General features: G+C 39.1%; 1 protein-coding gene across 1 annotated transcript in view; it reads left to right on the forward strand.

Moving 5' to 3' along the window:
• The window catches only part of KCNH5 (potassium voltage-gated channel subfamily H member 5), a 169,633-nt gene that overhangs the window by 49,066 nt on the left and 99,170 nt on the right, over positions 1-21,397 (forward strand). Inside the window, exon 7 of the mRNA XM_009564375.2 lies at positions 14,191-14,620. Within this exon, the coding sequence (XP_009562670.2) occupies positions 14,191-14,620 (430 nt within the window). The remainder of the gene's footprint in view (positions 1-14,190; positions 14,621-21,397) is intronic.

Below are 21,397 nucleotides of genomic sequence, written 5' to 3' on the forward strand. Positions count from 1 at the left end.
TGCAGCTTAAATTCAAGATCATATGAGGGCTGCCCGTCTGGAAGCAGGTTGTACAGTCAGGCTATAGAAGGAGGTGGTATTATCAAGGTTGTAAATATAATGCAGCTTTTAAAGATAACAGTATTTCAGACTAAGGGGAACCTGATTTTTTAAAAAATGCAGTGTTATCTCCAGATTTATATGCTTTGATACCAAAAACAAACAGAAAATTTCTGTGCCTAAGCAATACAGATTTAAATGATGAGCTTATCCTCTTTCTCTAACATATAGATGGGAAATAAACCATCTGCAATATTTGCGGCAGTGAAGAGAAACATTGGCATAGTACATTGTAATTGAGGCACATATAAATTTGCAAACTTTAACCAAAATCTAATAACAATAACAAGGTATTATAGGCTGCAGCGATCCTAGAACTGCTATCATTTACTTTCAGACGAATGGAATATCAACTCCTGTTTAATAAGAAAACCAATAGTAGCATTTCTTTCTCATAAAATGGTGTGTTATGGCCCTGGAGCCTCCAGCATTGGAGTATTAACTGTTTATGTACTTGATTTCAAACCCCTTCAACTCCTTTTTTCCCTAGTGCCTGAAAAGAATTGAAATGATTTTGAAAAGAGGTATGTAAACAGTCAGTCTTTACTCCTCGGGTCTACATTGTAGACCCTTTTCTCTGTCTTCCAGGGGAGATTTTTTTTGTTGTTATGTCTTCTTTTGTGACATTTAATAAGTCTTTTGATCTGGTCAGTGTGTTCTGGGTGGTTGTAGTTATTAATACTCTTTAACTTTGTTTGGCTTTTAACATTTGTTTTAACTGGCAATTCTTTTCTGGCATTTAACATTTTGGCCCACTAGCAGCAGTGCGCTCAAGCATTGTTCATAGGTGAGGAATAAGTGAATTGATAAGCTTAATTTGGAAGAAATATTCTGATTGATTTAAATGCTTCTTACTAGAAGGTGAGTGTTCCCGATTTAAAGTAGAATATTTCTCACTTGAGAGTGAAAATTCCTCTGTAAGGCAAGTAGGAGAGATCAGAGTTCTTTTACCTCTTGATTCTGATAGGTTTTAGCTCTTTCTCTTGGCCCTGGTTGTTGGATAAGAGCATTTGGCTTTAACATCAAAGTTGGCGATTGTGTCATTTCAGAAAAAGTTAACCAGAAATCAGAGTTTAGTGGTGAACATATTGGGGCAGGTTCAGATGCTCTGTCAGTTCTTGGGATGGTGTCGAAGGATGAACCCAAATGAGAGTAAACAGCCCTAAAAGTTGAAGAGTGAAAGATGACTTGCCAAATTTCTCTTATGTGTCCCACCTCCATCCCTCATTTTTCTACATAAAGCATCAAATGCACTTTTGTTAGTTGTTAGGAGACTCGGGGAGTAGGGGGGGGACATCATTGCAGGCAGTTTCTTTGCCTTCCCATGGGCAGATCCCTCATGCATAAAGAAGGATATAACCAAGGAAATTTAGACTTGTGTCTACTATATGTGATAGAGGTGCTAGAATGTTCTCATGCAGAGTCATTGTGTAAAATGCCTTAGGGACTTAAGTGCTGTTTTGTCATGTCAGAATGAGGGTTATAAGTAAAAAGTTTACAAAAAAAGAGTTTGAGAAAAGGAAATGTGAGTTTTCTTGCTGAGGGTTTGAGTTCTTCAAATGCAGTCAGTCTCGGCTGGAGTAGGAACAGTGTCATTTCCATTAAGGACAATATTAGGCCAAGGCTGGAGTCTTGTGAAACTCCTACCTGAGGCAATCATGACTGCAAATCAAAGTTATTTTGTTGTTGAGTGAACATAGAGCCTCAGTAGAAGGATATGGTGAAAAGGATTATGACACAGGAATTGAGAATTGGGGGGATTAAGATGATTTGAGGCAGAATTAGAGGTGTAGGTTTCCATGCTTGGAGTTACAGAGCCAGGCTGTTGCAGTCTGCTCAGGGGGATTTGGATGTACGACGAGGTGGAAAGGTAAGATAATGAGAGAGGGAGATACCTCACACAGCACAGAGTGATCTAAATTGATGTGATGGATGAGGAATTAAGTGGATAAGAGGTTTTGAAAGGGTATGAAAACAAGGTAAAATAGGCTGGAGAAAAATGAGCTAAGATAGAGGAAAGTGGAATCCTTAGTGGAATACGTACTTTATCTAAGAAAATTGGTAGAATGATAGTCCTAGAAATCAGAAAAATGCATGGCATATTTTCTAACTGGGAAACATTACTTGCATTGAAATATGTTCTGGCTAAACCAAAGCCATACAGAAAACCTTTCTTGTATAGAAGTGTGAGAAGGAACACTATAAAACATGCTGAGGAATCCAGCCAATTTTCAACACACAAGCCAGAATGAAGGATGTGTGCTCAGAGTCTCTGAAACCAGGCAGATTATTTTCCAAAGTAAACGAATTCTTCAAAAGTTCAGAGTTAGTCCAAAATCACGTCTGTTTATCTGTCTGTCTGTCTCTTCTTTTAAATTAAAAAGATAAAGAAAAAAAGTCGGAATAGTGGGGGATGTGGTGCCTGGATCCAAAGATTTTAGTCGCATGAAGTTCCTATTATTATTCCACTGAAAGTTGTTTGACTGGAAGTCATTTTTTGTCTGGAGTTACGTGTCACTTATAATGATTATAATTTTTTCCCTGAGTAATTAGCTATATGTAAGAATTTTTTTCTCTTGTTTTATGCACCATTACTTGTACTTCTAAAATCATGACTCCGTATTTTTGAAGCTGAAGAATTACGTTGCCTTGAGTATTAGCCTTTATATGTGTTCTGCCTAATACAGCAAGATAAGTATCCAACCACTCAGTCTGGGCTACCAAAAGGTTGTTTATAGCATGGGTAACCATCAGTTCTATGGAAGTCACAATTATCAGTCACGCTGGTCTGAAATTGTCAGTAGATCGATTTAGTGTGCCTGAGGATGCTGATCCCATTGCTTCTTCAGATATGATCAAACCATGCTACAACTCCCTTTGGGACTAAATGCCTAGATTTATATCCCAGGGAAACCAGGATGTTGTTGAGGTCCTTGGCTCATGTCCCCACATGGGTCAATGCCATTGGGAGTGTACCTGGAGTTGGAAGGACCTCAGGCACCCACACTCAGGTACAGGCATGCTGGTACAGTGCTGCTGAGGGCTGTGTTTTGAGTCTTTGTAAATTAGTATATAGAACAAATTTACCAAGACTAGGTGGGTAGACAAGCTTTTGGCCGAATGGATTTTTTTTTTCTTTTCTGGGAATTTTCACTGAAATTCATAAATTTCTGAGTACGTAATGGAAGAAAACCTAGAAGCTTGATCTCGTCTCTGCCAGAAACATGGCACATACTGTGAGGAGTGGGACCAGATGTCAGGATGATACATCCAGATAGCCAAATAGGTGATTCTGAAATGAGTTGTATAAAAGATCATCCTCTCTGCAAAAATTAGTTTTCATGACCCAATGGCTAGAAGCAAAAGCAGACCAATTTAAAAGACTTAAAACTTTGAAGCTCTATGTCTGTTGTTTAAGAATGTAAGAAGGCTACATGACCCAGTGGCCTTCAAAATTTAGTGATGTGCAGGTCATATTAAAGCATGGGATCTGTGACTGTAATCTTCTTCCAATTCCTCTTATCGGTTTCAGCAGTGGCAAAAACTTCTTTGCACATCACTGCAATTAATAGCAACTAAAATAGCAATGTCTGTACATCAAAAGCAAATAAAAGCTGATACAGCTAGTTTAGCCATCCTCAGATCTGTGGTGCTTTACAGCAAGCTTTCCCTTTCTAGGAGATATTTGAAGAAGGGTTTATGGACCCTAGCCTGAGTGATATATGCAAGGTGAAGATGAATCAGTGTTTCAAGAATGTAGCTTTGCTTCTGAAAGAAAGTCTATGGCCAGCTACCTTTCTTAAAACTAGGTGACTGATGTGGAGAAAATAATTCCCATAACTGAATCCCAATTGCAGCCAAGTGTTAAACTTGAGCAACATAAGTCTGACACCTGGCATTTTCCCCTTTATTATGCGTTTGGGAGGCAATTAACTATGAAGAATACTGTCATCCTGCTGTAGTGTGCAGAAAATCACAACATAATAATACAGTGGCTTCGTTGTGATGTCCAAATGTAAATGTATCCTTAGGCATATATTACGGATAGTCACCGCTGTTGCTTATTTACCCCTACCACCCCTATTGCCCATAGTTGCAGAATTGCACCGTGTCTCTAGCTTTTATTCAAGCTATGGTTTTATTCAAGTTCTGCCACTGTTTGACAGTGAACACTATTGAACAGGTCAAAGCAGAGGGTGGTGGGAGGGCAGGCAAAATTGTCCCATGAGATGGATGTGACCTGGTAACCCCGTGCTGCACTGCTGTAATGCAGATTATGGCATACTGAACTTTAATTATATAATCTTCTCCCCCTTCCCCCTTTTTTTCTCTTCTAATGTGTTGCATGTGTTACTGGGAAGCAGATGTTGGGTACAAGCCACTTAAGTCAAATCTTTAGTTTGAGCTGTATTATGTGATGCAGAGTTCTGTTGGGCCAAATTGTGTGTGGAGTACTTTGAAGGGAAGCTTCGAGTCCTGTGTGATGCCTTTGCTTGCAGAGGAGGGGAAGGCTTACAAAGGAAATGAGGCAAATGAAATAATCTGATCAGATACTCACTGAAATAATGCTGATGGTAGTAGCGCAAATCCCCATTACTGAGATTGCTGTACTTGGCTGTCCAGGGGAGGGAGAGAGACACAGGCTAAGGGACATGCAATTGCTCTGCAAAAATGGAGCAAAGGTACAGCCTTGGAGAAACTAACTGCATGGCTAATGTCAGAGTCTTTGCATAAGATGCCTTCTGCACTTGAATGGGAGGAAGGAAGGAGGCCTTATAACTTGGTGTGAGTCTTCATTTTGTTAAAGACTGTGTTGGTGTTACATAGACCCCATGACATCAGGGATATCCAGAAATACGTTCAGAAATATTACAGCTCTGATTATTCCCTCCAGACTTCCCTCCCCTCCTGCTTCCCCTTCCCTGGAATAGGAAATTTGCAGTTTGTTGCTGGCATTAATCTATTGGCAGCATTTAAGGCCAGTATCCTGCTGAGGAGTTGTCCCAAACAATGAAACATTCCTTCCTCTACCTCCCATGTCATCATCGATTCACCTTCCCTAAATAAGTTGCAACAGTGTTTTATGGAATCATCCTCTCTTTTCCCTGGTAGGGCACCCTGATGCGCTAACAAATAAATAGTGCAATATGCCATATCCCCTTTAACTTGGGTCTAAAAGAAATAATTTAAAATAGACCTTCTTTTCCTCACTGTTTGAAATGTATTGCATTGCACAGTTGCGCCATAAACAATTCACTAGAAGTTTATTTAAAACATTATAGCTTATTGACATTTGTGTTAGAGGAAAAAAGTATGAAAAGCTCCCCCATCCTCATGGAAAAAAAAGATAAATATCAAGTAATAAATTTAGTGGTGCTTTCGCAAACTTGCATGAGAAAATCTACTTGCTTTCTTTTTTGCTTTAAGGACTCAATTTTGTGCTCATTGCAGTCGCAACTCCCATTGCTGCCACTGGTATAGGGTCAAATATTAAATGGGCTCTGCTTGCATCTGAACCCAGGATCAAGATAGCTTGTCCAGAAGCAAAGGCCCTTACTCCCTTGTGGATCTATGTAATTGAATGCAGCCCTAAATTCAGTTCTTAAAGTGGTGATAAATCAGAGAAGTCGCTTTTTTTCTCATTTCAGCATTTTGATTTGTAACTCTGCAACTTTATTACGTTAATTGTTTACCTAAAACGAAGAGTTTCTGAGATATGTTGGAAGATTTATTTTAACATTAACTTCAGTAAAGAAGCCTTAAGGAGCTAACCGAGGATTTTAGAGCTAAGCTCCATTTAAGTAGCTTAGCTCTAAAAATTTGTTTTGAGAATGATTTGCTAGTTAAATTCAAATAGCCTATACATCCTCCTGGATAGTCCTCCTGCACTACACAGAATAATACCTTCTGGAGATGCACCTTTAGGCTCACCTGCTCGTGTTGGCAAGAGCTCACTGTTTCAGTTGTTCCCAAAACCTTTAGGCACTTTGTTTTCATTTACACCATGTACCATCATGTAATATCTGCTTGGTAAAGATTGCCCAAGGTTTACAAAAATGGTGCTTTTTTCAGTGCCTCAGTACCAAATGCTGAGCTCTACCTTAATTTTACAGAGTTGGCTAAGGGGTTAGTTTGGGTGAATTTATTTTTTGTAATTACTTCTGATGAGGGAATGGTGATCAAAGTTTTTCCCATGCTTCTTTAACTGAAATGTTCGCCCTGTATTTCAATATGTACTAAGCACGGGATTCATATGATAAAACACATAGGCATAGTCTACAAGGAGATATAGGGTCATCGAGGGTATGGCTCCTCATGTTCTAAGATGCTTCAAAATAGCTCTGAGGTGTCACCCCACCCTAAAATGCTGATTTCTCACCACTGACTGTAACGACATACTAATCTGACTAGCTCAGATGAAGATCCCTCTGCGGTATAGTTCAGGCTGGGATGTGATGCATCCTGCCCTTAAGACTTTATTTGCTTCGCTTCAACTTTTCAGAGGATAAAAACAAAAGCAGAAAAAAAATAATAGGATTAAAACTCATGGGAATCTTTTCAGTCACTGAGTTATTGGCTTTGGTGGGCAGGTTCATCGCATCATTCTTCCCATAAACTGCTCAAAATCCACCTTAACTCATGGTGTCTGCAAATCTGTTTTAATTTGCAGTCTGCACATTTGTCCCAGTGCCAGCCTTCTTAGTTAAATATTTTTTTTTCCTTCCCTCATGTTTATCTTCTTGATGTGCTTAGAAAGAACAGTCATCCCACTCCCCCAGCACAAACACACCTATTTTCCTTTCCTTAATCTAAACAAACTCATCTTGTCTAGGAACCTCTTTTCTGAAATTTTATGATTTTTTTTCTGGCCTTTCCAGCTGCCTCACTCTGCAAGGAGTTGAGTTTAAATACATCCCCTTAGACCAGGGGATGTATATGTCCCCACCAGGGCTCTACTCCAGGTGGATAACTCATCTTCACCTTGAAAGTGGGGTTTGGCTTTTCCTCTCAATGTCACAAACACTCAAATGATCTGTCCTGGAGCTGGGATAAGCTTTTCTGTGAGTGCAACCCACTGATTGATCTAAATCACTGTGGAATTAACCCATTATCTTGGTCATTTTTAGTCAAGGAGCTTTGTAGTAGAAATTTTTGTTAATTTGCCCTGCAGTGAATACCTTGAGACTCTGTATTGTTAAGCTTTATCACATTTTCCTTTACTCCCACCCTGATATTCTTTATAGTGACAGTGTACTCCAAAGGCGTGCCATCAGCAGAATTCAAGAGCGCTTAATGTTTCTGCTTATATCACTAAGAAAACAATGAGATCATTGAGAGTTGTCACTTGTAACCCATCGTAGACTTTTGTATGGTCTCTATTTTGCCATCCTGTTCACAAGTTCCTCAGTCACCTTTCAACCCCAGTTATAGTCTCTGTTTTCTCTGTGTTTCCTAATATTTTCACCTGTCACTTTACTGAAAAATGCATGTCTTGTGTTTAGAAAATGGGGTGTGTTATCAGAGAAAGCTGCCAGGAGAACTTGGCTAGATCCCAGCTAGCCTCAGCTTAGCAAACCCACTGCTACACTGATTGTATTTTGATGTATCTCAATATTTCTAATTACTCCTTCCCTTAACTTCTGTTCAGGTAATGTATTTTTTTATTTCCTTCTTGATGTATTAGCTTTTCTGGAAAACATCAACATCATCCTTGAAAACTAAGGCTAAGAATAATTTAATTTTTAGCCCAAGCTGGGATTATTTTTACTTCATTGCAGTTTGATCACTTTGTTGTTCTTCTTTTCTCATTTATGAATGTAAAGAATCTTTGAGTATTTGTTTTAATGTTCTCTACAAGGAAAAGTTCAACCTGACATTTAGCAATTCTCACTTTATACTTATTCTTTTTACCATCTAAGGTGTAGATTTCTGTTGATCAGGTTTGTATTTCTCATATATTTTTAGTTCTCTATTTCTGTTTTCTTCTTTTTGATGATTATTTATGTATTTAGATATGATGCCCAGCTTTGAAAGTTTTCCCCCTTCTTTGAGATACAGCCTCTGGATATTTTGTACCTTTTGATGTAAGGGCATTCCAGGTGTCCTTGGCTGCCAGGTCTCTGACTCTCTTATCTTTCGCAGTCCAGTCGCCTTCACTTATTATTGTCTATAGTTCAATATACTGTCATTTATAATTTACTCGCTCTTGCCCTTTTGAGGTCAAGAACCCCAGTCCAGTTTACTTTGTGACTGCTGATTTTTTAATGAACGGATTCAATTCCTTCCTCACGCCAACGGGGACTTTTCAAAATCATATCAGAAGCAAATGTAGTGTAGCATCACTTTCTGTGGAGTAATTGACTGCTCAGTAAAGAAATAAGCATGCTGTTGCATCTGCAGAAAATCTCAGCCTATTGTTATTAATAGCATTTATTCTCCAAGCTCATATCGAGAAAGATAAGTCTCACATTGTGAAGCAGTGCTTTGTAATATCCATCTCTGTAATAACATAATACAGGTTTGGATGATGCCCAGATCCAGGCTATCCAGATTTCTAAGGATGGGTTTAATTTCCCCCCCTGTAAAGCTGTGTAAGTGATAGGCTTTAGCTTCTTTGTATTCAGTGGGAGGAGGGAGAGACAGCTCCGGGAGTGATTCATCCCATCCTCGTTGTCTGAGATAGATTGGGTGAATCACTCTCCTGACGTGCCTCTCTCTTCACTCACTAGAGAGGAAAGTTGGACGGTTCACACCGACTGGATGGCAGGCCCTAATCTTGTGGCATTGCGTGAGAGGAATCCCACCCCCAGAGCGTGGTTGGAGCTCAGTTGTGGCATTGCTGTGGCTTCTGCAGGTGTGCTTGAGCTCAGCTTCTGTGAAACCATTTGCTCTTGCATGGAGATAAAGAGCTCGGCCTGGGCTGCACACTCCTCAGAGGATTTTGATCACTTTAATGGCTAGTTTTGCTAAATGCAGGTTGCTGTAATTGCTTGCACCTTGCAACTGTTAAGCATATTAGCTTCAGTTTAGCTTAAGAAGGTCTGTATATGCCACAGTCACACCTTGACTGCAGTGGCAACATGCCCTACAGCACTTCATAGAAAGGTTCCGAGCTCCGGTTCTTGGCTGCTCCCTAAATTCTTCAAAACCACGATGTGCTGAACATCAAGACAAGTGAAAAAGCTCTTCTTTTTTTTTTTTTCTTCTGACCTTTTCTGGGACAGTGTTTTCTGTTAAATGATGCAGTACCGATCCCCATTTTCAGAGCTGGGAGGATTTCAGTTATAGAATATATTTAAAATGCATGTTTCATCTTTTGTTGCTGTTGCATATTTGCCCACAGCTAACAATGTATAAATAAAAAAATTGTGGAGTGAAATCTAATTGAAAAAGTGCCTACAGTTAAAAACACATTGTTCCCTTATAGAAAAAAAAAATATGGACAAATTTACCATTTCAGCATACTGGGGTTCAGTTTTGAGGTTTAAGCATGTTATACTATATTTAGATGGTATAAAGTACTGACAGTTTTTCTTTTTGTTTTACTTTTTTAAACATTTATGCAATAATTTCCCACTGCAGCTCTGCTATTCTGCGTCTCCTTTAGAAATGAACAGACTCCACTCCCTATTTTGTGATGTAGGAAGACATCTCTGGCAGTCGTATTGACTTGAATGATTTTCTGCACTTGTTAGCCTTCATTTTCCTTTGGTGACAATCATAGAATCATAGAATAGTTTGGATTAGAAGGGACCTTAAAGATCATCCAGTTCTAACCCTCCTGCCATGGGCAGGGACATCCCACTGGCTCAGGCTGCCCAAGGCCCCATCCAACCTGGCCTTGAACACCTCCAGGGATGGGGCAGCCACAGCTTCCCTGGGCAACCTGTGCCAGTGTCTCACCACTCTTATTGTGAAGAAATTCCTCCTTATGTCTGGTCTAAATCTGCCCCTCTCCAGTCTATACCCATTGCCCCATATCCTATCACTACAAGCCTTTGTAAAAAGTCCCTCCACAGCTTTCTTGTAGCCCCTTTCAGGTACTGGAAGGTCGCTATAAGGTCTCTTGTTCCCTTTATCTTCTTGTGTGTTTGGCCTTCAGCACCTGAATAATTTGACTTTGTCAGATTCATCCTTCCTATTGCCTGGCTTATCAGGGATTCATTAAACAGAAGAGAACTTAGCTCCCTGTTCTTGCTCAAGGTGCAGAGGTCTGTTCCCACTGTGTGTATCACAGTTACAGGAAACATCTTTCTCCACCTTTTCGTCAGAAAAGTTTAGCAAAATGCAGACACAGCTTAGACACTTCTTTCATCCTGGAAGACTGAAGTTTGACAGTGTAGTAACATCTAGGATCTGAAATGGCAAGATTCAGGTAATTTTAATATGAGGGAATGGTCCCTCAGCATTTCTGACTGAGTGGTGTCATCACTTGTTTCTACACTATCAAATTGAATTTCTTTTCTTAATATATTGAGATAATTTGGGAATGCAGACTTTTCAAGGTGCTTATGTCAATGAACTTGAGCTTTGTTTAATCATGAATGAATATTTCAATTCTAAAGTTGAACGTCCATTCCTCAAAAATGTCTTTCAGGTTACATTTTATATTGTCTACATCTTTTGTGGTGGTTTTGGCTGTTTGCTAAATAGAAATGGTGCTACAAAAAGGGCTGGTTCACAGCTACTGCTTGTGTCCTCACCTGATCCAATGGCCTTAGAAGTCACTGAGAACATCTTTTGTGACTCACACTTGTAACAATTAAGTCAATGCTGTGTATCAGATAAGAATTTGGTTCCGAATGTGACACACAAAATGCAATTCTGGAGTAGGTGTTTTTTTCAGTTAAAAGATTTCTACAGCTGAGGTGACTGAAGATGAGCAAGCTGAATGTCCTCATCTGATTAAGGCATGATCAAATACATTAGTCAAAACATCCAGGGGCAGGACTGGATGATTCCTAACATAATGAGATATTCTCCATCAGAGAAGACAGATCAGCAGGTATATTATGGACAATTGACCCTATTGACTAAATTTGGTGGTAGAGGTGACAAATGCTCCTCCCAGAGGGTTGGATCTTCAGTGTCAAAGCGTGATGCTAGTGCCAGTTGGAATTATGTGCTTCATTCAAGGTTTCTAATGCTTCATTCAGGTTTTCTAATCATGTCCCTGTTCTTTGTATGCTAAGGTTACTTCAGTTAGAGCAGATGCTCATCCTTTAGTAGAAGGATTTCCAAAATATTCATTATGGTTCATAAATTCAGTTAAATGAAAAATGGAATTAAAGGCTGCCAGCAATTAGTTGAGTTTAGAACACTGAATTTTTTAATAGTCCAAGCTTAATTCAAGGCGCTTAGTCTTTCATATAATTTCCACCAAAGAGGTCATTGCTGAATCACAGGCAGAGTTTTGTACAATTAACAATTGTCCATTTATCATCAGGCAATTTTTTAGTATAAAGATACTGGCTTGACCCAACCCAGTACTTAGACAGTGTGATGCATCACACGTTCATTTAGTACGTGCTTAATTTCTCTTTCCTAGGTAGATTTTTATGGAATAAGCTCTTAAACCTTCCAATATTGTCTATATATTTTGCAAGATTGACATGCAATGTGAATACTCAATAAATATATCTCTGTTTCTTTGACCTTAAACTAGTGGATCAGACTAAACTGGCTCTAAGACTTGCAGTGAAACTTAAAGTAATTACTCTTTAGGAAGAATACATTTCAATGTCAGCTAAAATGAAACATTTCTCTTTGTTTTATGCATAACAGATGTGATTGTTATCTGTGCTTAGGGAAAAAAAAATAATCACAGCACAATCTTTCTCCCAGACTTTGAAATAAAAGCTGTATTTTTGTATTGTAAAAGTGCTAAAGTGCCTTTGTAACTTGGAGAGAGAAGATGTAATATGCAAGGAGGATGAAATGTCAGGCTGTAAATTTTTCTGATCAAGAGTTGACTAGGGTTTGTGCAGCAGAATGTGCAGTGTAAGCTTTGCCACTGGGATGAACATAAACTACTGGATGGAATATGGGGATTCCCAAGTTTAGATTCCATGTCTCTAACTCCTTCCCTGGCCTTAATCTTGGTAATGAACAGTGACTGTAAGTAAAATGGAAATGATATTTATCTTATTGAATGACAAAATAGGACCTGATCCTTCAAAAAACTTCTGATTTCACAGCAAGTTGTAAACTTTGAGAATCAGGGATAATTGAGTGGAACAAATGGCAGATTAATTTCCTGATGTATGCTATTAAACTACACTGTTGTTTTCGTTTTAAATGTAGATACTGTTCCTGGGGGTGTGTGACCCTTATTCAGTAGTCCACTGGCCCCAGTACATTGTATAATGAATATTCTAAAGAACTTTCTAGTAGGCCTTTCAGAGTGCCTCACAGACATATACCCCAAAGCAAATAAGTAGATATACATTTAGATGGAAATGAGAATGATAAACTAGATCTGTGTCTTGTGTAAATGCAAAATGCAGAAATCAAAATGGGAAAATTCCACTTCCCTCCATGGTGTTAGTCATCATGAGAGCCTGAATGCAAATGCAGAGCTTCAATTTATTAAGGATTTGGGGATCTGAAACAAATTCCAGCAGGATTTGAAAAGCATACAAGAACTTTGTTGAACAGATTACATCTAGAAATATCAGGTGTGTGTTACCCTTCAAATGTTAGTTGTAAAAAGAAACATAGGTGCAAAAGAGATTAATGTTTTTCTGGTATGGAAAACTCCAGAAACTCGTCTTTTACTGTTTGATAATATAATTAGCCAGTGTTTTGACTAGACTGATTTGATAACGATGCATCGAAAAGAGCAATTTAATCTTGGCACAGTAACTAGGAATGTTTGCCTCATTGCTTTCTATGTCTTAATTTCTACTTTAAATTATATGTCTTCAGCTTCTGAATGTTTTATATTAGAAACCTTCCTTTGCCAACCTTCTATTTTGAGCCACTAATTAATTTAATGCAAAAGTTACGTATATCATGGGATTGCGATAGATCAGGAACATGTTTTTCTTCTCTTTCTGCATCTATAAAATCCATTAAAATACATTGCAAGCCATTTGTGCATTGAGGAGGACATACACATTTCTTGTTCCTTCTCAGATGATTCTATTAACTTTTTGATGGTCCCTGTGCTTCTGTTCCCTAAATATTTGGACTTCCATTTATTTGTACTTCATTTATCTTTTATGGAAAAATCCAAACACTTGCATTTGGATATATGTGGATCAGAAAGGAGATTAAATCTATATACAAAGGCATGTGTCTCTCTTGCCAGTGCCCTGTCGTCTGTACTGCCCTTACTCAGAAAGGTTATGTGGCCACAGTTGTCAATTCCAACTTCAGTCAGTGAAATATCTTCTACGTAGCAAAATGTCCAGGGTTACATTAGCTGTGGAGTAGGATAATATGACTTGGAGACTGTTGGAGTAGAGGAATTTACACCGCTACCCTCTGATGGATGAGAGAAACAACGGGCAGATTTCTTTGTAGTTACCCAGTAAAATTACTTTCTGACATTTCTCTTGAGCATCTATTAATACTAAGAATTGTTTAAATTGGTGGACCCCTGTTTTGGTCAGAATAGCAATCATCTGCTTGGATTTAGCAGAGTACTGTTCTCTGAGGAGCTTCAAGAAGACACTGCTCGATGGTGTAGCTCTATTTGTGACTGCTCTTCCACCACGTTTGACCTCTTAGACGTCAAAGTACAGTGTCTTGTTTACTTCAAACTGGCAATGTATCGAGTCCCTCTTTTTTTTTTTTGTAATAAACTTGGTGTTTCTCACTTTAGATTTCATGGAACTCTTCTGTTACTTGAAAAGACTAACCTTGAACAAAGTAATTTATCCACCTAATGAGTGTCAAATTTGATTTACCCTGATGAGGATTAAAGTACTGCAGGGGAGTGAGGGTTTGATCTTGTATTTTATGATCTGGAGCATGAAAAAATTGTATAGAAAGATTTAAAGCAGATGCAGGAATTGCTGCACAGCCTTCTGTGTTAACCAACAGGATATTCCAGATTAAATAACGATTTTCTTTATTCTTTTCTAGGGCATCAGTAGCCTCTTCAGTTCCTTAAAAGTGGTGCGTCTTCTACGACTCGGTCGAGTCGCCCGGAAGCTGGACCATTACCTGGAATATGGTGCTGCTGTACTGGTACTGTTGGTGTGTGTGTTTGGACTGGTAGCCCACTGGCTAGCCTGCATATGGTACAGCATTGGGGACTACGAAGTTATAGATGAAGTCAGTAATACAATCAAAACAGATAGCTGGCTCTACCAGTTGGCACTGAGTATTGGGACACCATATCGATACAACACCACTGGCTCAGGGCAGTGGGAAGGAGGACCCAGTAAAGACTCCTTGTACATATCCTCTCTCTACTTTACCATGACAAGCCTTACAACAATAGGATTTGGAAACATAGCACCAACCACTGATGGAGAGAAGATTTTTTCGGTGGCCATGATGATGGTTGGCTGTGAGTAGAAGTTGATTTTATTGTATTTAAGCAAAAGCTAGTTGTATAGCTCGTACAGTAGTTGCATAGCACACTTGCTGTAAGCTTTCTTGACATCCTAAAAAGACTGTAGTACCAGTAAATAATAATGAAATGAACTTCGGATTATGGAAAACAAGAGCTGAAGTTCTATAGTTGCTGTAGCTTTTCAATTGTTTGTGACAGTAAGTGTAGTAAAACACGTAGTGACTTTGTAAGGCGATTGAGTACTTTTTGGCACTGGTTTGACTTACAGATCTTGATTTTATCTCCTGAATGTGGTGACCTTTGTCACCTGCAAAACTAGAAGTGAAGGAAATCATAAGACACTATATTGCACCTTTGGTCTGCTTCCTGCTGTTCTGCAGCTCCACTGAAATAGTCTAAAAACAAGTGGAAAGGCACGTTTCTCATTTCATGTGCTGGTAAGGTGAGATAATGAAGCAGCTCTTCAGGTTAATGGAGATCTCCAAAATTCAAAATAAAGACTGCTGAAAATGTTAATATCATTTGGGAGAATTATTTTTCTGTTAAATAAATAATGCTTGGTATTTCTCTGCTCCTTCCCATTTTCTGAGCTCCTTCCAAACACTAAGCAATTATGTAACAAGAGAGCAAACAAAACCTTTTGAAAATAAGATCTGCATAATCTCTCTGATAATTATCTCAGCTAACACTCTGAGCTCATCTCAGAGAAATACTGAACTATAAAAAGGAAGTTTTCTTGCTAAAGTCTTTCTAGACCTTTGGAAGATTAAAGCTATTTGTTTGAAGATTTTTAAATCCTTTTTAAAAAGAGACATTGCAGTTTTAGGACTTTGTTTGCATCACGGTGCACTGAAATTTCTGCTGAACAGCATCTTTACACGATGGGTTGACGTGTTTCCAAACATTTCAAAGTCCATAAAAAAGCGAATCCCCAAGCCAGAGCATTAATGTGCTGTCACAGCTAGGCCATAGAAAACCTATCGGTGCTGCTTAGCCATTTGTCGTAACTGCTTTGTAGTATTTACAGAAGGCTGGTGATTTGGTGAATAAAATGGTTTTAGAACACTTGAATTATTGTAACATTTGCTTACCTTGGCTTTTGTCGGGACTTCAGTTGCCCTGCAAAGGAGGGTCTCACAGAAGGAACTGAGCAGCTGTGGTAAATGATTTAAGGTAGGGTGAGAGCCATATAAATGTAATTAATAATAATAATAGCAACAACAACTGAATAGATACATGGCCTCAGTAAGTGAATAGGAAATGGAGCTTGTAGCCTGCTTTGTATTTGTTCTGGGTGGATTGTACTCTTGCTTTTTCATCTCTGAAACACATGTTAAGGATGGGGATTGCACATAGTGGTTTCAAAATTGACGTTTACAGCAACCTCTATATGTGCCACTGGCTGATTTAAATAGCTTTCATAAGCGTCACCTACAAAATTATTACAGGCACATGTCAAATTTACAAGTGGCATGTGTAAGCTTAGCGGTTGGAACACTACGAGTAGGTTTATAGGCTTTTGGGCAATTTCAAAAGTAGAATCTAAAATTCAAGAAGCATGGCAAAAGCGCAGTCAAGTTGCTTATTGCATAAAAATAATGCCATCAAAATAAATGTGAGTGGGGTGGAGAGCACTGTGGCAGACAGGAAGGCTACAGACAGAAGAAACCTTTTTAGATTATTTGCAAGTGTAAAAATGTTTAATCAAATGATAGAATCTTTTGCAAACATATCAATGAACATTTGAAGATTTGAAGTTCATGAATATTCATATGATGACTGCTTTGAAATCTAAAGAAGTTGCTTGGTTGATTGAATACTGGTGTGAAAACATAAAAACCTCCAAGTAGGTACTGCTCATGGGCTTTATAATTGCAATATTTCTGCAGGATTGTAAAAAGACACTTTGCAGTGCCAGCTGCCAAAACATGACAGCCTGAACACCAAAATGGGATAGGAAGGCACAACAAATAGTTGCTGGAATACGCAATTTCTCGGGCAATTGAAGTGGCCACTGAGCCTGGGAAAAGGGTTTGGCCCCTAGAAAAGGTGTAACTAAGAACTGAAAATTATTTGAGTTGTTTTCAACACAAGATGTTTCAGTTTTTCTTTTGGAACAGTATTTCAATTACAGTTCAATCGATAAAAAACTCCAGTCTGTGAACTGACTCCTGTTACAAACAGAGAGAGGCTGTGAAATACCTTTGGTAGATTTCCTCAAGAAGTTTGCTAATACCGGTAGCTGATATTGGCAGCGTCTTTTCTAACAGACTGTGCCAAATAAATGTCTTAAACGAAGCACTGGAATCGGAGATGGTAATTCATCACAATCCCAGCTGCCTACTCATGCAAACTTCAGATATGAAAGAAAATCTTCACTGCGTTGTCAGCCCGCAGCGGCTTCGTCTGCAAGCCAGAAGTTTCCTATTCGCGCTGGCAAAGTTATCAGGACCTGCGAGGAGTATTTAGAGAGATTTGCAAATCCTTCTGGTGGGCAGGATTGCAAATTGGTGTACTTGTTAAAAATAGCTGAATTAAGATTCTGTAGCTGCTGATAAAGCATTGCTTAGTGCGGGGTGGTGGTGGGGGAAACCCAGATGAATAGGTATGTTTTTCAGTTTGATTGGCAGTTTGTCATTTCCTTGTTCACCGAGGACAAAATCGGGTGGGATATTTAGACTGAAATACTTCACCTTTCTTGCAGAAAAGAGAGCTTTGAATAACTCAACCTCATCTTGTGGAGCTTGCTTTAGATTTCTTTCTGGCTCACTTGCTTTTTCTTGGTGTCCAATGCTGTTCAGCAATATTTTTTCTTTTTCGTATTGACACTTGAAAAGCTAAAAATAGCAAGCACAAAGCATTGTGTGACAGTGGTTTTTACAAGGGTTATTGTTTAAATACCCTTCTGCATTTGCTGCCTAGACTTGCTGAATATGCATTAAAAATCTGATTTTTTTGTAGCTCCTTTTGTGTTCATATAGGTCATTTTGTCCCCTCTCTGCACAGAACAGAACAGAACAAACAAGTAGATCCATCAGATCCTTTGAGTGGACCAGGAATCACTTATCATTCATGAAGACCTTTGTTGTAAACCTCCCATTATCTGCTGTCAGCTCACAGCCTATAGCTGGAAACTCGGTCTCTGCGCTCTCTGTTGCTCTAGCTCAGTCCACAGGCAGGTTTTAAGCTTCTGCAACACAGCCATAGATGGTGAGGTAAAACTAATTGATTTTGTGCCTTTCCCAAAAAGGAATGTATTAAGAAAGAAGACAGAAATATACTTTTTGTTTGTACAACATTACTATCTTGCAACTCAGCATAGCCAGGACTTCAGTGAGCAAAAAGTTGGTAAAAGGGAAAAGGCATTTTGGGCAAGGTGGCAATATAGCAGAGTGAAACAACTTGCAGAATTCAGGAGAGATGGGGTTTCCTGGAGAAACAAGTCTGAATGCTTAAGTGACAAGAGTTTGTGTATTGCCATATGCCTTCACCCCTGCTGCGCATCCACTGGGAGAAAAAGTGGCCAGCCCCACAGCTTGCAGCTCATGAGATCTCTGATACACTTCTGCACGCTTCTTGTGTAGCCTGGAACAATCAATTCGCCCCTGTCCATATGAAGTTGCTCTGAATGACATAGAGCAGCTTAGAGAGTCGGTCTAGCCCCGTAAATATAACATTTTCATGAATTTATTTGTCCAGCTGAGTGGGCACAAGCCAGTGTGTACCTGATCTAATCAATAACAGAAAACCAGTATATTCCACTGGTCACTGAAATGCTCCGATGGTCCTTGCTGCAAGGGAAGGTCAGAACAAGATATTGAAGGCAGGAATGTCAATGAACATTGAATACTTCACTGATTCTCAGGGTGTGAAAGTCCCACAAGAATCTCTTAGTCATCTATCAGTTCCAAGAAGAGCTGAGAAAGGATGTTTTGTTGTTCTTGCCTCAGGGAGATACCTGCATCTCATATACATAGTTTGCTTTGGCTTCTGTTTACTTCCAGATCTATGGGGAGGTGGTTGTGGGAGAAATATTATTTTTCAATTAGTGGTTTTAAAATGTGGTGAATTAATGGTTTATTAATTCAAATTGTTTTGGTATGATCAGAAGAATTTGTTGTGGTGATTGTATAGGATAACTTCTCTGGTAAACCTATCATTTCTGCCAGCTGTTGGAGCAATTTCTAAGCAGCTTTCTTCAAAACTCAGTTTCTAATTTCATGGCTTGAAATGCTTGACCTCTTATTTCCATCTTAAAAATACCCAGGATGATGATTTGTAGCTATAGATATGATTGCTGCCACTTTGATCTCAAGTTGTTATTTTCCAGGTGACAGCTGATGAATGAGAGCACGGGTGGGTTCCTCTTGATATCCTGCTCTGCTTTTACTTTTATTATACTAAAGAGAGAGAACAGGACATTTTCTTTCCTATTGAGATTGAGTGACATGCTCTCACCTGAGTCACATCTGGTTCTAAAGCCTCCTGTTTTAGAACCATGGGCGAACGATGCTGAAAGGCTGCTGTTTGCTTGTGACACCCTGCCTTGCTGCTGCTCCACTCTTGTTATGGAGTTGTGATGTGGACTATTGTAGGCTATCAGTCATCTCTCCATTGATCTGCCAAAACCTAGTTCATTATTCAAGCGAGTTCTTTCATTGTTGAAGTAAGATTCATCAGTTCCCTGCCAGTATATGGTAGTTAGCCACTTCAGTGCTGTTTGCATGAGTCATGGAGGTTTATCTAGTAAATTTGTTAAGCAGTGGCTAAGCCCACGCACTGACACAACAGTGTATAATTGTAGGAAAGCGCCTGTCTGGCAGACTTCCAGACAAGCAATCCCAGGAGTCCATAGGATTTAATTTTGATCCTGAGGAAAATGTATGTGCAAGATAGCACTTTCTAGCAAACATCGTTGCCAGTAATGTAGATTAAATCTTTTTTTTTTTTTCACAGCAACTGACAGTGACGTGAGAAGACTTTACATCTGTAGGAACTCATAGGCTTGAGTGTTCTGCTATGGTTGAAATCCAGTTCTGTTCTAAGGATGCCTTACAAGAGTCAATCCTGTGTAAGGGCATTTTCTTTTACTGCAGAGATGTGGGATATGGGAGAGACACAGCTCTGCATCACATGTCCAGGAGCTGCAGAAAGATTTGACCTCTTCAGCAGTAGAGGACTTGTGCCAGTTTTTGTGCTTTTCCTTAGAGTTTCTTAAAATGTGGGCCAGTGGGGGGGAAACATGGCTCTGAACAAGAACATGGCTTTGCTAGTGAGCTCTTAATTGCTTCAGTGACATACAGATGTAACCCCCAAATGGAGTTTGGCACGTGTGGTGCAGGATGCTTCCACAATTGGTATGAAGTGGCTGGAAAGCTGGGTGACAGCCTACACTCCTTGCCAGGTTGGACCTTGCTAAATTTTGAATGTTTTTATTTTGCCCAGTGAAGAAGGAATGAAGCAACAGCTCATTTCTTCATGGTCTTCTGCCCTGTATAATGTGAATCTACTACATAGTTTGGCAAAATTGCCCTGATGGAAGCTACTGAGAGGAGGGCACAAGGTTGCTTCTGAACTAGGAGCTCTTCTGTGTACAACTGCTTCCCTCCTACTCCTCTGCACAAGCACCAGACAGGCTGCAAACTGGGCTATGCATTAATAAATACATCTCAAAGACAGAGCATTATGTTTGGGGGTGGTGAAGATTCTTGGGAGGAAGTGAGTGTATCTTGATACTGCAGAGCTTGAAAGGATTCTCAAATGGCAGCAGGACACCTAGAAGACTAGAGGTAAAGATGTCTGCACAAATAAATAAGTGATAAAAGTTGTAAATGAAACTGGGGATAAATGTATTAGTTCAGAGTTTTGGATGAGGCAATGAGAAAGGTGAGAAATTCTTTAACATCCAAATCAGGAGAGAGTAAAACTGTTCATTCACATTTACCCATCAGCTCAAACAGAAGGAAGAGACACAGAAGTTACATGAAGTTGCCTTGCAAGTAGATATTTCCCAATTTGGTGCCATTGAAAAAGCATTTTGACACTTTGGGTCTGTTGAAACGTAATCCAAGTGCTATCATCTCCTCAAAGCAAGGATATCAAAATTTTTTCTGTGATACCTCTTAATTATTAGCAATATCAGTTATGTCTCCCACCTTGAGCAGATGAAGTTTTTCCAGATGGGGCACTGGTCTCAGTGCAGCAGCTGAACTTGGCAATCTTAATATGCTCTGAAGAGCTGCATGGCAAAGGCTTAGGGTATAAATGTATCAGTAACCCACAGTAAAAAGCAAGTTGCTCTTAGGGAGTAAATGATGTAGCATCATCCATTTTTTCATGAAACTTCAGCCTGAGAGTGAGATTGGGGTGGATACAGCAAAGGTAGAAGGACCATGAGGGGCATATGTGCCTTGTTTTACTTTGACTCTGACATAGCAGTGGATTTTTAGACATTCAGGTTCTAGTTTATAGCAAAAACATGTATTTCCATAAAGACCTTTAAAAATGTAAAACAGCCTCCTTAGAAAGCTTTATGGGATTTTTTGCAAGGTTAGAGCTGGTGTGTATTTATATAAGCTTTAGTTTTATTATTGTTGGCTTGAAATGTTTAAATGAATTTATTGTGTCAAGAGAGATGAGGCAGTGAGTGGAAGAGGTAAGAATTAAGAAAGAAATGTTATTTCGTGTTATTGAGCTATGTTATTTAAAACAACTGAAAATTGCTATTAAATAAATGATACATAAACGTGGAAAATCAATGTTTACACAGTG

This window comes from Cuculus canorus, chromosome 5, assembly GCF_017976375.1.
Source record: "Cuculus canorus isolate bCucCan1 chromosome 5, bCucCan1.pri, whole genome shotgun sequence".
NCBI classification, from domain to species: domain Eukaryota; kingdom Metazoa; phylum Chordata; class Aves; order Cuculiformes; family Cuculidae; genus Cuculus; species Cuculus canorus.